We start from the raw sequence: 15,288 nt of genomic DNA, 5'->3' as shown, positions 1-15,288 counted from the left end.
AGACTTGTTACAATAATATGTACATTGTTCATAAAATAATAAATATGCTTGTTTATTGGAAATGTTAAATCATTAACAATATTCCCCGTTCAAGGGTTTATGGATCTTATTTCAATACAAAAGTGTGTTTTCGTCCTTTGTGTAATATTTTATTATTTTTTCACCCATCACAAATAATATTATTAATGTATAGTTATTCGTTAACGTAGACGTCTATCGTACTGCGGTACTGCGTATTAATAATATTGTACATGACTGCAATACGTAAATCTGTTACATAATAATACCACTGGTACGATGCTACTATAGGTATATGCTACTATAGGTATATGCTACTATATAGGTGTATAATATAGTAATACATTTCGTATAATACGCGACGCCAGTGTGGCGTCACTCTCATCACCTGATCGGATGCGGTTACAATTATAGTGGTCACATCCTCTCACCCCCTCCACCCCATCCGCAAACAACACAACATCGGTACCTACTCACAACGTTGTTAGGCCGGTCGGTGTGTAGTGAAAAAAATGTTGTGTGCATCACCTGGTGGGGCGTTTTATATACACACAATAATAATACATTGTAGCTTATAAAACTAAAATATTATTATATATATATATATATATTGAATGCGGTAGAGGCTTATAATGGTATATTATTTTGTTAGATGTTCGGAACGTTTCGGCGGTTCCCTTCCCCCCTCGACCGCAGTCTGCGTTACCCCGACCACCACCCCACACTGGTCCGCTCCACCCCACCCCACACGACTGGCCATGCGCAGGACCACTGCACCCCGGCGGAGAAACTCGCACGCACACGCATACGCACTTACGCACTACCGCACTCCCGCACGCACACTACGCATTCGAGAGATTAGCCAAATAACTCGACGGAGATCCACACCGGCTCCTCGGCGTCCGCGACGCGCTTATATAACCGTGTCGGCTGGCCCGTCCCTTGCAGTGTGCATTGAGACCTTCAAGTGGTGAGGTGTGCCCCGGCGAGACAGAGTCGACTCAGCGTCCATAATATTGGAATACTATTGTAACGGATTCGTCTACGGAGCACCAGTTGCCGTCCACCCGTCAGCCCAGCGTTGCAGTTGCATTACCACTTGGTGGAGAGCGTCCGACTGCTACACCGTGTTTTCGCCGCCGACAACCTGTTCTGCGACCACGTGCCGTCCATTATACATTGTTGTACCTGCGCCTGCTGCGAGTACCACTGTAAGTATATTATTTTGTAATTTTATTATTAATAATATTTGTTTTGAGTCATTATTATTATTATTATTATTATTGTGTAAAATGCGTATACACCGATCACTTGTTTCGCGCCTTTAAATTTAGAATGAAAATACTCGACATTTCTTTTGTTTTTTCTGGTTATAAAAATGTTGGCACTAACCGTTTATTGGAACCATTCAATTATTGTTATTTATTTTCTACCATTTGAAACACTTGTATGACACTTGAGTGATCGTTTTCCGACGTGCCGGACTGTAATAGTTTTCATCGAATCGTTTAATTATTACTCCACATTATAGTTGTGATTTTTTGTTTCTTTATTTTTTCTATTTTTTTTACGGCAACCTGCATATTTTGTATAAAATCCTAGAGTACAATGTTTCTCCAGGAATTTCAATGCATTTTTATCGAATAACTAACCAATGGCTTATATTTTGATTTGAAGTAAGTGTAGTGGAATGGACGACAGAGGATAACCGATAAAATGTTGGTGCATCGTCAATGTATCTGATCTATCGGTGTTCATAAATAATTTATGTCCTAACCTATACGATATTTTTATTCATCTGCCAGTAATATCAATTCTGAAAGTGTACTATGATTTATGATATATTATGTACAATATATACAAATTATATGACGATGTTTTATTCTAGGACATTTTGGAATATTCTAGGCAAACGTTCAATTGCTGTCAAACGTTCACAATTTCAATCTGAAATTATGCACATAATATTTGTACCTAATTATAATTTTTATTACCTGTGTAATTTAGTCATGAATACCAATAATGATTTTATAATTTCCCTTTGACCAAATTGGTGTTTCTTAAATCGTTCTTATAAACCGAAAACAGAATGGTTTTTTTTATTTTTTATAAATTTACTTAAAATGGCTTTAATGATAGGAAAAACAAAACAGAATTTATATAAAAATATAAGAATAAAGTCTCTGTGCATATAATAGAGACTAAAATGTCATTAGATTCCATAAAATTTACATGAAACGTCCATGGTAATTTCTTAACAAATAATAAACTTTATACTTATAGTTAAAAATGATTCGTTATAATTAAGTATTAATAATTAAAAATATTACCTTCTTAATTCTAAATCAACAAAAAATGAAATTGTAACATACATTAAGGTAAAACGATTTTATTATTTTTGTTGTAATATAGTATACATACAAATTGTTTAACTTATTTACATAATTAAACATAATTTACAACTAAACAAAAATAATGACAAAACCCATAATATTATAATAAATTAATTTTTTGAATACAACATTTAGTCAAACTTTCATAATATATATATTTTCTAATGATTGTTTTATGTGAAAGTAAAACTGTAATACATTGATATTGATATTCATCACATTTAGTTTAATATTACCTATATGGCTATATACGACTATACCTACTTATATACATCTCGGATATGACAATATATTTTTTTCCGGAAACAATCCGATCGTATCCCATTATTATATATATGTTCATAAAAAAAACAAATCCCACAATTATATGATAAATGTGTTCTACATGAATTATTTATGTACTACAGTAAAACCTCGATAAGACGGAATCGCATGGGACCATGACATTTTTCCGTCTTGACGGGGTTTCCGTCTTGACGGGGTTTAAAAAAGTTAATTTAATATAATTAAAGATTACATACATATTTATTTTAAACCAGTTGGTACATATTACATACAATTTATACTTATATTTATTATAATTTTATATTTATACTTATTCATTTATATTTATTCATTTATGTTTATTTATTACATACATATTTATTGTACATTAATATTTTATTTTAATATTTTTTAAAAACGCAGCGACACGAACGTAACGATATATGATTTGATACTGAACCAAGCAACTCAGATAATGTTGTATAGTGTATAGGTACGTATCAATTTTATTAGTTTTTAATGTCATCGTACGCGCTCGTATATCGATAATCTATGGGTTACGACAGTACGAAAATAAATTTATTACACGAAAATCGTGTTATATTTCCGTCTTAGCGAGGGTTTTCATCAACTTTCATTACAAAAACGTGTCCGTTTCCGGCTTGGCGAGGTTTCCGTCTTAGCGGGATAAAATTATATGCAATTTGAAACGGGACCAAAAAAATTTTCCGTAATACCGGGGTTTCCGTCTTACCGAAGTTCCGTTTTAGCGAGGTTTTACTGTATTATGCCTATGTAATATAATATATACATTATTATATAAATAATAATAAAAAAAAATATTATATGTTTATACTATAAATTATAATATTTATTTTGGGTACTTACGCATTATGTCTATACGACTATAAAGCTATTATTATTAAGGTGTGTACTCTAACAGACTGATTACTCAATTTTAATGTATCTCCTGTACATTAGGTACTGGACTTAACAATACCTATTTATTTATGTACCTATTAATTTTCTTTCAACTAGCATTGAACTATTTGAATCGTATTTTAAACGAAATGTAGGTATGCATATCAAACTATAATTATTTTTAATTAAGTACAGTGTGAATTAAAGACAAATCCGGAGGTCTAAAAAAATAAACATCATCATTACAACAATTGTATTTACGATACAACAATTGTTGATATTATAGAGGTATTAGTTATTGAAAATCAATATTGACAAATTAATATGAGTAATTATTTATTGTAATGGGTAAACTGTCTATTACTAACAATGATGGCCCTGGACATCACTCTTTCTATTATCAGTCCATCTATGATTAATCTGTCTATAGTCATTGGTTCACCACACTTTATATTGAATTGTTTAATTTCTCTACAATAAAAGAAAAATGTTACTGGCTTATAGACGCATTTTTGCAGTACTACATCGATGTAATTTCGACATTTTTTTTAACAAATAAAAACACATTTTTTATAATTGGTTCGTTTTCGTTCGGAAAGTTTTTATTCAATGTACCGAATTCGTTTCCAGTAAATAACACAAGCGTATCTTTAAACATATTATAATAATTAAATAGTATCCTTATTCAATTCACTGGTTATTAATATATGTTCAAATAAGACTGTTCGTATTATATTATTTTTAGTGTTCTATATTATTGAAGTAATTAATTTTATTATCGATACTCATAGTTCTTACCCAATTCCACATAATATGTACATTTTTCTTGTAACTACGGAAGTATATAGGAATGTTTGTGTCCAATTTTTTAAATCCATTAAATACATTTTACGATATGCATGGTATTTCACTACAGGATTCGGGTAAACAAAGCGCAATCTTACTAGATAAGTTTTTTCTTGATTTATAGTTGTAGGTACCTATCATCGGCGAAATTATTAAATCGTTTGTAATTATTACTATGCATATCGTGAAATGTGTTAAATGTATTAAAAAAATTGGACACAAACATTCCTATATACCTCCATAGTTAAAAGAATTCACATATTTATACTGTTGATAGATTTTAGAGGAGGTATTCGTTGTTTTTAACTATACTATTTACTATATATGTATAGTATTTATTTAATACTTTATCATATTTGATGTTTTCAGGTTATTTATTTCTAAGCTTAGACGAATTATATATCAAGACCACTGTTCCTTAAATGTTTTTTTTTATTTATCGACTCATTAACAGTAATGTGTCTGGTTCAGTCTTAATGTATTTTCTTCTGGCCATCTTTTGGTCACATTAAGCTATAGCCTATATTAATAAAATGAAAATATTTCATACTGATGTTTTTTTTTTAAGTAGTTTAGTTCTTTGCCAAATACAGAAATTAAGAAATTTAGACAAGTTAAAATAATGCATATTTCCTTTCTGATAAAATTAATATACATATATTATTATTTATAATTCAGACAACTACAATCAATAAATATTTTTTAGAAGATAACATAATAATCGCTTTCGGTTCGACCAACACTACCAGCTGATTTGGCATTATATAAAAAACTTGCAAAATGTGGAATGCAATGATTAATAGGAAAGTAAAAAACAAATCCACTGGCACTATCGATGATGGTGCCACCATAGAAGTGCATGGAGCCGTAAAAAATAAAAATGCGGAAGAGGATAATCATGAAATATCGTAAGAAACTATAATAAAATCGAAATAATCAAATGCATATTTAGATCTTTGTTTTTTTTTTTCGGTTTCCGGCCACTCGCTGCATCTACTACTGCACTTGTTCACTCTTTCCATACAGAAACTGGGAAGCGATGATGCATATGATTAAGTCGACCATCGGTGGAGGGTTCTTAGCCATGCCTGAGGCATTTCGCAATGCTGGCCTGTTGGTGGGGTCCATAGGCACCCTATTCCTTGGAGTCGCTGTCCTTGACATGATGTCGTTCATCGTGAGTATAAACATTTTTATCTATAAAATTTACCTAATTTACTGTGCGAAATTTGTGCATTTGGACTAAGCAAGATCAGGACAAATGCTGACTAACGAAAGATCAACGTAGTTAGGTTGGATTAGCTTATATTACATTAAGTAAATTGTCAGTTTTGGACAATAAAATCATGAGGTCACTGCCTTTTTTTATCACATACGTTTGCTATGTTTACATTCAAAATATTCTAAGAACTTAATAGACATAGTTTTCGGTAAGTTAAACATAGGAAGTCATAATAACTCTTGGAAAAAATTTGAATGAGGCATAGTATCATTTATATTATACATGCGTCCCCTTACCGATCCACTGAGACATTCCTATGGTATACAACAAGCCACAGGTACCTCATGGCTCATTCCTTTTTTACTGTTGATGCACCGACCGTCTAAAACCGGCCGAAACTATTATAAAATATTAATATCTCTACTGAAATGTACATATGGTTATCAACGAAATTATAGTATGTAATGCATATTATAATGTTATTTAATACCTAACTATATTTACGGTTGTATATATTATTACTGTTGTTTATATTTATATAATATGCTTAATGCTTATAATATGATGTATAGTAATAACAGTTTTTTATTTTTATTTAACTGGGTAAACGTAGGTAATTTTACCATTGTTATTTTCTAATAACAAAGCATTCATAAATAATGATATGTCTTTTTTTTTAATATTCTTATTACTTAGATACTAAAAATTTACATAAAAACCGTGTAAAATAATATTAACGATTGTATAACTAAAATACGTAAGAAATATGAATATTATTTCGATAGCTCGACTTTATTATATATCCTAATGCTCAATCCTCAATCTCCTTTAACCATGAACCTTTATTATAACTTATTATATACAATATACATAATTATATATATACCTTTATTATACTTCTTGTGTTTTTCTATGCCTACCATATTACAATCAAAATGGATCTTAAACTATCTTAATATTCCCGGTTATCAGTTTAACAATATTTATATTATTAAATACTGCTTAGTCTATCAACCTACGGCCACCGTACTGCAAAAAAAAAATGTACAACTATTATAACTTATAATAACATAACTGCAGTCATTATCACCACACATGGCAATCATATGTCTCTATGCATTTGGAAAAAAAGAAAAGAAAATAATAATAATAAAAAAAACGAAAAAAAAACACAATCTCTAAATATAAAAAAATATTATATTTTTCAGTATAAACATTTCAAAACTTGAGTTATCACTTTAGGTGTTAAAAAAATATACATAAATAATAGAAACGTACTAGATTATTTCATACATTATAATTAATTTAAAAAGAATGTGAACACTTTACCTTAAAATAAAAATTTCTGAATATTTGCTTTTTTATTTAATAAAAATAATTTTCTAAATTCATTAGAACAGTTTAAAAAGACAATGTTAAGTAAGCATAACCTAGCAGCAAATTCCATTTAATTACAGAAAATTCTTGTAATTTTGTAAATTCCTACAAAACGTTGGTAGTTTTAAATGTAGGGTTTGATATGTACAATACATTGCACCCAATTTCAATTTTTTTATCAATAAACTATTGACTACTAAGTTAATGTCCATTTGAATTTCATGAACTTAGAAATTAAGCTTAGTTAAATAAACGTGTGCCCAGGAATTGGGCCACAATTAACCTTTTTTCAAAAAGGTATTCGGTAATTGGGCCACTACAATTTTACATTTTTAACAGGTAGATCCGGTGATTGGATCACTATTTTAACTATTTTTTATTATTGTATCCGGTAATTGGGCCACTGTTAAACTAATATGTCATACCTATATAAATATTACGTGTATACGAAACTTAAATCGAAGTCACCGTGTGTCTTATCTTGACACTTATATTAGTGACCATGCTATTTTCCCTTCGCATATATGGGCTTTACGTTCTGAATCTGTAACTCAAACTACAAATGCCGTCGAGTCCTTTCATTCACATTTCAAAAACAATTTTTATATGTCACATCCAAATATTCATAATTTTGTAAATGTTTTATTGGGGGTCAATCCGAAGTATATATTAAAATGAGAAGCATAGGAACGCTAAAAGCAAGAAAACGAACTTTGATTCGAAAAATAATATATTTTTAATGAAATTCAAAATTATGAAGAAGGGAAAAAGAATAGATTTGAATTTGTAAAATGGGTATCACATTATTTAAAAAAATAATTGTATTTTTAAATATATAAAATCATTTAAAATTATTTGACTAATTATTGTATTAGTAGATTTGTGAAATCTGTGTGTGTGTTATTATTTTAAAAGATAAGTGTATATTATAGAAAAAATATTTATAATTATTATTATTGGACTAATGTTATTGTCCTCATATATTATATGAAATTTGTGAGATCTGCGTATGACATTATTAAAAAAAAAATTATTGTATTTCATGCATTATAAAAATAATTATTACTTAATAAACGTTATATACTTGTATATTTTTATGCTGTACATTTATGGCCCAATCTCCGGGTACACTTTAAAAATATAGATTTTATTTGTGGCCCAATTTCCAGGTAGTAAAATGTAAACAATTATCATATATGAAACAGGTAGGTAAAATGTGACCCAATTACCGACCGCCCAAATAAACTTATGTAACATTTTACTTCACTTAACTATTAATTTATGTACCAGCCATTAACTTAAATAAGCAACGAGTTAATTTTAAATTAGACCAAGCTAAGTTTATAATGTATATGAAGTAAATAATACTATGAGTTTTAATTAAGTTTATGTATAGAATATTAGAAAATAATATTTACAATTTACATATTATAGGTACTAAAATCCTTGATAAACTGTAGTTTAATGAATTAGGTATCCATTAAAATTAAGTCGAGGTGTCATTAAACTAATAAAATATTGCAATAGTATAAGTATATATTTTTTTTAAATTAAATTAATTTTTTTCTTGAATTTCATTAGATTTACAACTTTTTCTTTATTGAGTAAAAATGATTGATCATTACTTGTCCAGCTTTGGGCTTCAAGTGTAGTGAATAATAGCAATTCCCATAATATTTAATAATGATATTACTTTACTGGAATACTAAATTGTGAGTGTGTTTAGGTTCGTGCCTCGCAGATGTTGCGATCCGGCTTATACGCTGCCACCATTTTGGCAGGACAAAAAGAAAATAATGAGGGAGTCGAAGACGAGCATGACAAAGAGCCGATAGATATTAATAGCAAAAAACTCATATTGAAGCCTCTAGACTACCCGGAAACAGTGGAGGCAGTGTTTAGGTACGGTTCAGGAGGCCGCTTCGCGTCATGGGCCCCATTTGTCAAGTATGTGTATAAATTAATGTATATTGATAAACAAATTATAATACCCTCCGATAACCATTATGCATATTCTTCTAATAAAACATGCATTTACAAATTATTATAATTTATACCTCACAGAATTATATGGTCGATTTCGACGAATGGCATAATAATATATTATTATAAAACAATTATACCAGAATTTCGAATTATTTACATAAGATTTAGTACCTATAGGTACACATAGTTACTGCAGTGGTTTTCAAACTAGGTGCTGCGGCACACTGGTGTGCCGCGAATATCCACTAAGGGTGCCTCGGTTTTTCCATAAATTGAATTGTTCATCTAAAAAAAAGGTCAGTGTGCCGTAAAAATATTTTGAAGTGTACGGTGTGCCATGTATAATAAAAGTTTGAAAACCACTGATATATTATAATGTAATGTGTTGGAGATTTAAATATAATAATCATAATATCAATTAATATGTATTCGGACAACAACAATTTCTTTAAATAGGCATGTTTGATCGTAAAAAGGTCGTAGAGGTATATTTAGCAGCTTCGCACATACAGTTTTCAAACCTTCCTAGAACATAATTATGTATTACAGCTAAGATCCCTTTGATTTTTAGAATTCTGGGCTAATGCGCCTAGGTACCACCCCTACACTCTTTATACTTACCTATTGCAACATTATATATTTCTTCTATGAATTTAGAATCTATATATATTTCTTCGGCGCTCACCGATATATTACTAACCGTCAAATATTTTGTTTGTTTGTTTGTTTGTGTGTTTGCTCACTTCACTTCACCGTAACTCCACGAACAGAAAGTTCACCACTATATCATTGATCGCAACTTATTACGGTGTCAACATCATCTACGTGTGCGTCGTGGCTAGCACCAGCAAGCAGGTATGGCGTAGATAAGTCCGGATACTAATATATATGCCCGATGGTTAATAATAACATACAATGTAGTAGCAACACTAACAAGTTTATTTTTATTGCATACATGGTACCCACCACGTTTATCGTCCCACATTTATACTGCACGGTGCACTGGACTTAACATAGGTTTTTTGACTCTATTACAATGTTATATGAAAACACATTATTAGAATGAATTCGGCTCTCAAAGCATTTACACGAATTAAGTACCTAATTATGCTTTATTATAAGTTGGCTATTTCATATTTGTATGAACCACGAAAACCAACATTCGAATTCATTCAATTGTGAGTTCATAATATTTGAATATAAATTTTAATTGAACAAAAATATACATTGAATTATTACAACTATCATTTTCTAATAATATGCAGTATAATAATAGTCCAACGTTATGTTATGTTTTAATAAAAAAATTGTTAGAAAAAAGTTATTGACGAGAAAGAACGTGGTGGGACGTCTTGTTTATATTATAATATTATAATACTTAAACACTTACTCGAGTAACAATACTGTCAACAGAATCGTTATTTCTTATTACTACTCATACTTATAATAATTAATAGGTACTTATATAAATATATAAATGTATATATACATATATATACAGAATCTTCCAGAATTAACTGTAAATTTTTTTATGAGGTTCACTAATATTTTCGAAATTTGATTTTATATTCATACTTGATTGAATGATTGAGTATTAAGTAAAATTTTAATTGATTGAAAAGAAACTTTAAGATTGTAATTGTCCACAACTAAAATCTATTTTTACATGCGGTTATAAACTATAAGGTTATAAATTAAAAGCAGTACCTACTATTTTGGAATTTTGATGGGAGATCGAAGATGCTAAGTAAACTGCTGCAGGTTATCGTAAGCTCGAAAAACAATTTTAATTAAATCTTAATAAAATAATTGTAATGTTCTAAGAACAATTCAATAACGAGACTCATTGAACGCACCGTTGTGTAAACGTCTTGTACAAATGTACAGCCTCTGTACGACTTTAAAATAACAGATTATCTACCCTCCTCCTTTTCCGTTACAGCTCGTCGACCTTTACACTACAGGTGCAGAAATGGGCACTTGGAGCTACGCATTTCACGATTTGAACATCCGTTGGTACCCCTTGGTCGTAGCTCTATTGATCATTCCTATGGGAATGATACAATTTATTAAATACTTGGTACCATTTTCTACCATTGCCAACGGACTCATTTCGGCAGGCGCCGTAGTGTTGTTTTACTTCATTTTCACTGACGACGGAGGACGCGACCCTCTCCTGCCAGAAGAACGCTCCAAATTGGTGGTGTGGCCGATGACTCGCTGGTCACTGTTTGCCGGAAGTGCTCTTTGCTCAATGGAAGGCGTTGGCATGGTGAGCATTGTTTTTTTACATATTTTTTTTTTGTGGAAGCCTAAATTAATATAAATATCTAGCAGCCAAAGCAAAGACAAAATAATATACATTATTACACAATTTCGTTTAGATTTATAAGATTTGGTTACCAGTATTCTATGAAAGTATCCAAATATTATTTAAAATATTATGCATTTTATAAAATATATTTATCATATTACGTTTAGGACACAAGTAGACACAATATACTCGGAACAGTCAACACTATAATATTAAAGACATTTGTTTATTTTTTTTTTCGTACCCTGCAAAGCTACAACGTTGTTATACAAATTACTACACTATTTGAGAGGTAACGTGTGGAAAGAATATGGTATACACATAAACGTACTTAGTGATATACATTTTACTCATCAGGGGTTATCCGTGAATTCATCGGTGACTACAATTATCTCACAAAGAATCAATGTAAACGTGCTTAGAATGGGTAGATTATACATCTTTGGTATTTGAAATGAAGGTATGTTGTTCTTTTTGGGTACAATTTGTACATTCCACTGACTATCGAACGATCGAGAACACTTAAAATTAACAAAGAACTTACCAATGACCAAAGAAACCCAAAAATTAATACAATTAAAAAACGAATTTCAGTGCAACCTTATCATATACATATATATATATATATATATATACTTGAAATAAATATTCTTGAAAAAAGTCATAAATTAATAATTATAATCATTTACAAACGAGCGCCTAATAATTCGTAGTACATAATATGAATAAAAAATTTAAAGTATGTAACTATTATAAAAATATTTAATACCTGTTTATATCTATAAAATGTAAATGCAAAATACGCAGAACTTATAAAATTATGTAATTTATATGTATAAAAATGAAATAAATATAACATTAATATAAAATTCCGATAAATATCAACAAATTATTGTGTTCATATTATCTGTCGATTACATTTGGCGGCGTTGAAAAGATAAATTAATCGTTCTCAATTGTATTTTACCGATTCCACAAGCTGATTAACAGGTACCTCTGGTACCTATACGATTTTAGGATCAGGTTTATGGAAATTATTTCAATGGTGCATTATTTTGACTCGAAAAAAATAAAATATGTGAACCTCACCAATATTATTAAAAATAAATTTAAACCTTTTAGTACAAATATATGTTTCTATATTCTGTATAAACATAAAACACCACCGATATTATAAAAAATCAAATTTATATTTAAATATAAAATAATAACGGTAGAGTTAACATTATATATTCGAAAGTTGGTGTTAGTGAAATTCGCATTTTTGTCAGGCTAAAACAATATACCTGCAATATTTACATTTGAGTACAAAAAGGGTATAATCGGTGGAATTTACTATAGTTGTCCTTTTTTTCCAACTTTTATGTCCTAACTAAAATTTAAGATACAGTAATAGTGTCAATATTTTGATAGTGCATCAAGTTATATATTTTTAGATTCTTGAAGTAGTGTACGCAATTTATTTCATATTCATATAATATATAGGGTGTTTCTGAAATTGATGAGGTCACAAGTAAATGAGCACCCACTGTGATGGCCCAACAAACATTTTATTGAAATGTATGAGATAATAACAAAGTTACGGTTAACAGAGTTTTAACCATTAAATGATTAAATTTATTGCCATACATTTAAGTTAGGTGTTGTAGCCTTGTAAGTGTACCAGGTCTTACGTTATCTGAAAAATACGAGATTTTCAATTTATAAGTACGGTATTTACTTATTTGAAAAAAATTAATTGTTTTCATGTTCGGATAACTTTCAGGTAACTCTTTAGGTTCTATTAGATCTAAAATTCATAAGTTAAATGTATGTATATATATTTTAATATTTATACATGTGGGGCTCACTATAAATAAAATAATAACGATAGAGTCCCTTCATAGGTACCTAATATGCTATTTTAAAAGCAATAGAATATAAATTTGAAGTGATTCGATCTTATTTCGTTTGTAAAAATGACTATTATAGTTTTTAGTAGTTCACTACCTACTTAATTTAAGTAGTTAATTATATTTTACAGCTATGATCATAAATTGATTGAATGTTGAAATAACACATTTTAAATACATATATATAAATCTCAATAGTATACAATATATTGTGTGTGAATAGGAAAATCTCAAATTTATAAATTACAAAATAGCTTTTCCACTAATTTGATAAATGCCAATACATGGGAATTTCATATGTATATTTAAACATGTACTACCTATTAAGTTAAACATCTATTATACCTATGGGCAGTGTTTGATTTGGAAAAAATTACAAGGTGAGAAAATGTATTATTTAAATGATATATTTATTGTGAAAATTGTATTTACCTGAATATTTAAATGTCTTATTGATAAGAATATAATTAAAATGAGTGTGGTATACCTAAAAATATATGTTTTTTTTAAAAATAATTTCTAATTCCACCTCCACGTATCCTTGAATCAAGAATCACTGCCTGTAGGCTATTGTACTATACTATTTAAGACTAAATTGTGCTGTCTTGTTGAATATGTCACCCGATCGTCCATCTCGCACCGTTTTCCCCGTACCTGTCACGTATAAAGCTGATGCACATCGAAAACACAATGAAGAGACCACGTCAACTCGCTGGGCCTCCATACACACTACACTGGTCTATGGTTATCATCGTGATACTCAACTTCGCTTTGGGATTCTTCGGATATATACGCTACGGGGAAAGGTGCCTGGGCAGCGTGCCACTCAACTTGCCTCAGAATAACAGGTTAGCTGTTAGCATAATATTCTGCATATATATTACCTATACTTTACGCCTGAATATGCGGTGTATTATTTATTTTACTGTAACCGTCGATTTCGTGCTTGCACAGACTTTCAGAGGCTGTAAAAATCGTGGTGACTTTGGGAATTCTCATGACTTACGGACTCCAGCTGACCGTCACCGCGGACCTAGTGTGGCAATGGCTTAATGGAAAGACTGAGAATAAAATTTACCGGAGAATTGAATCGAAAAACGAGGAAAAGGCAGCAAAGGGTCTTCATTATTATTTAATGAGACTTATGTTGATCATTGGGACCGGTAAGTGTATATACGAGACATCATAAGTTGTTGAGAAAATCATTAATGGACGTCTTATGTTCGTGATTACAGTAATTGTCGCGACTGTAGTACCCAACGTCGGGCCAATGATTTCTCTCGTCGGCTCCGTCGGTTTTTCAGTACTTGGTCTCGTGGTACCCGTGGCATTGGAAACCGTGTGGTATTGGGACCCAAAAAGCGAGGATGATTTCGAAGACACCGTACAAGAGATGAACTGCGATGCTGAAACAGTGGAGGACGGAAATGGATTGGCGTCAGCAGCGGTGCTGATGTCAAAGGCTGCAAAGATTGATAAAGCCAGACGGAAAATAGCCAATCGCCGAACCTTACGACACGTGAAAAATGCTGTTTATGTCATGATGGCTTTGTTCGCACTGACCGGCGGAGCCTTCTACAATTTACGGGAAATGTTGACTCAGGCTCCGAGCCACGACATGCCGGCACCAGCCATTCCTCGTATTGAAGCTTAACATTTTTTTAAATTTCGATTTTTTTATTACTTTACTATTATATTATATAATTATCTGTAATTACAAATTAGTGTTAAGAATGGTGTCTATGGAGAGACAATATTATAATATTATCGTTTCTCAATCACTGCATGAAATTTTGATATTTTTCACAGATAAACATTAAAATATTAAAGACTGCACATATTGGACTATAACCGTTGGTTATGAATTTCCTTCGATGTTCCTCATCGCGATAATATTGTCACTGTGTAGAATGCGTAATTATTGTGAAACGCACACGTCTTTAACGTACAGCCTTAGGCTACTTAGTTATTTAGTTGCGGTTTTTTTTTAGAACGTTTTTTTTAGTTATAGTTTTAAACAAAGAAATACATTTTAATTTACTTCAAAGAGCATAA

The 15,288-nt window shown here is 30.5% G+C and overlaps 1 protein-coding gene across 4 annotated transcripts; it reads left to right on the top strand.

Annotated features, from left to right (window-relative positions):
* The first annotated feature begins 670 nt into the window (after positions 1-670).
* LOC111030250 (proton-coupled amino acid transporter-like protein pathetic) lies at positions 671-15,288 on the top strand. 4 transcript variants are annotated; one of them, XM_022309665.1, is made up of 10 exons: positions 671-1,229; positions 3,099-3,168; positions 5,152-5,350; positions 5,469-5,619; positions 8,768-8,988; positions 9,798-9,882; positions 10,970-11,299; positions 13,903-14,081; positions 14,188-14,396; positions 14,469-15,288. In XM_022309665.1, the coding sequence occupies exons 3-10, from the start codon at positions 5,223-5,225 to the stop codon at positions 14,885-14,887; spliced, it is 1,722 nt and encodes a 573-aa protein (XP_022165357.1). In that variant the 5' UTR covers positions 671-1,229; positions 3,099-3,168; positions 5,152-5,222; the 3' UTR covers positions 14,888-15,288. The 4 variants fall into 4 exon arrangements, with proteins under 4 accessions (XP_022165357.1, XP_022165356.1, XP_022165358.1 ...); XM_022309664.1 differs by having other exon boundaries at positions 5,149-5,350; XM_022309666.1 differs by lacking the exon at positions 3,099-3,168.

This window comes from Myzus persicae, unplaced genomic scaffold (genome assembly GCF_001856785.1).
Source record: "Myzus persicae strain clone G006 unplaced genomic scaffold, MPER_G0061.0, whole genome shotgun sequence".
NCBI lineage: Eukaryota > Metazoa > Arthropoda > Insecta > Hemiptera > Aphididae > Myzus > Myzus persicae.
Note: the sequence above shows the minus strand (reverse complement) of the source record. Positions and strands in the feature narration are given on the sequence as shown.